At 36.8% G+C, this 2,271-nt stretch overlaps 1 protein-coding gene across 1 annotated transcript; it reads right to left on the reverse strand.

Moving 5' to 3' along the window:
* Positions 1-1,399: 1,399 nt before the first annotated feature.
* Positions 1,400-2,271, reverse strand: LOC147548962 (E3 ubiquitin-protein ligase ATL41-like). Its single transcript, XM_086669996.1, has one exon. The coding sequence runs from the start codon at positions 2,193-2,195 to the stop codon at positions 1,521-1,523; it is 675 nt and encodes a 224-aa protein (XP_086526122.1). The 5' UTR covers positions 2,196-2,271; the 3' UTR covers positions 1,400-1,520.

Raw genomic sequence — 2,271 nt, forward strand, 5'->3', positions numbered from 1 at the left:
TTCAACTGTTAGTTAGGTTATTTTTCCCAACACTATTCCGTACTCGTATTTAAGACCAACATAACTGGTCCTTTATTTAACTCAATCAAACATCTAACCTTTTTAACCAAGATCTTTAATTAAAAGAATAAACATTTGAAATCTAAATTTGGACTTCATTCGGATTTCATATGTGAAAGATAAAAATGTTAACACAAGATAAGACTTTTTTTTTTTTTTTTTGGATGAAATGACACAGATAAGACTCAAATAAAAAAAAACAGTAATATTACAAATTGAAATAAATAAAAGGCAGTCAAATATAGCTTTTAAAAACCCTCATATATTCAATTAGAGAAACTCGTATAATGGGCTTGCCCTCAAACTAACTCGTCTGACAGAGTAAGCATGCTCTCGGGTTGGCTAGTCTGCAAGACAATCTGGACGGGCTAGTTTAGGTTTTAAATCCAATAAATTTTTTATTTATGGCCTATCGCCCATAGACCTAATAAAATTTAGTGGAGTGAAAAATTTTTGGTGGAAAAAACAAAATTTGGTTCTCTTTACTTCATCCAAATTCCAACCACCATTTTTTTATCTTCACACTACAAGGGTCGTGGGCAGATTGACATTAGTAGCAACCTTTATTATTTTTTCGAAATGCTCTTCTTCCACCTCCCCTTGCACCATGTCCTCTACTCTCTAGCACAGGCAGCGCCACCACCACCCATTTACCTCTCTCTCTCTCCATTTCCTTTTTTCCTCTTCCTCTTCTTCCCCTCTCTTCTTTCTTTCCCTTTCAGGCGAAGGGAAAGGCCCCTTCCCCGAGATCCACGTCAAGTAAAACTCGATATTATTTCGTTTAAATCCGGGGTTCTTCATACTGGTGAAGTAACCTTTGTCTTGTTTTCTAGACGAAGGGTTCCGGCGAAAGATCCCTCCCCTTCCTTAGAAGAGAGAAAGAGAAAGAGAGGGATAAAAAGGTATAAAAGAGGTAGAAGAAAATAATAAAAGATTTTCGGGAGAGTTTGCCGACAGAGGGCCGGCCAGCGACCTTCTATTGGCAAAGTCAGAAGGAGGGTGAGTTTTTGGAAAAGAAAGTATTATTTTCCTAGTCCAAAAAGTTTTGGATCCTGAAAAGTTATTTTGTTTCCCCAAAACAACAACCCTTACAAAACATTCAGACAAATCAAGTTCGGACCATGCAAATTAATTCAAGTAATTAAAAAGACAAACAAAACCTAAGAAGCAAGAGTGCAAGACTTCTTCACATCTCTTTTGTTCTGAAAGACTTTCAGAATATGAGAATGTTTCACAAGCCAGAGTTATTTATCTTTTTCTTTTTCATACAAATCCTCTTGAATCCCAATATTTATTTATCTTTTACTTCTTTTACTTAATTTATCTGAATTAAGAATAATTACTTTACTGTGTGCTTCAATATATCTAATTTGTAATTTAACATATGTCCAAAGATTACTGAAAGAACAAAAATTAACGAAAAGTACAAGTAAAAGTAACAAGATATAAACTAATGCAAATCACTGCCTCTCAATGTCCCCAATTTCTGAATTTGGTTGAATTCTATTACTTGATGTATCTCTACTCATAATCCTCCTAAACGAATTCAACCGAGAATTTGACCCACCGACTTTTTCAGACTCTGGCGCCGGTGTTGGAACGCTCAAAGAAGCATTGGTCAGATCGACAGGTAAGGTAACAGCCGACTCAGACGGTTGTGGTAGTGGCTCAGCTTCAGTCCGACAAATAGGACAAGTAGAATGAGTAGTTAACCACATATCAATACACTCAGAATGGAAAGTATGTTTACAGTTTGGTAGCAACCGAACAATTTCACCATCTACTAATGTGCTTAAACAAACTGAACATTCAGCCTCACCAAAGTCGTCTGCTTTTGTATAAGTAAATATAGGTAAGGAAGAAATAATAGATTGATCTAATCCTTTGTTGGGTTGTCCACTTGAATTCAATTGAGTGGTTGTTGTTGTTGTTCCAGTGACCATGGAAATTCTCCGGAGAGCGGCACGACGTCTTGCTTGCCGGCGTAAGACACATCGGGAGTAGATGTGAAGGAGGACAACAAGTGCAACTACGACAAATAAACAAATAATTGCTGTGAGCATAATTCTTCCGTTTAATCCAAACCTATCTCGATAATTACCCGAGTTATGTTGTCGTTCATCTCGGTCGTCCATGGTGATCCACGAGGAGGTGGAAGAGGAATGAAGATGAGTTTCTTGATCTTTGTTTATTAGATGAACTATAGGATTT

The sequence above is a fragment of the Eschscholzia californica genome, unplaced genomic scaffold, assembly GCF_041429995.1.
Source record: "Eschscholzia californica isolate CP2 unplaced genomic scaffold, dmEscCali1.0.p SCAF_3, whole genome shotgun sequence".
In the NCBI taxonomy this organism is placed as follows: Eukaryota; Viridiplantae; Streptophyta; class Magnoliopsida; order Ranunculales; family Papaveraceae; genus Eschscholzia; species Eschscholzia californica.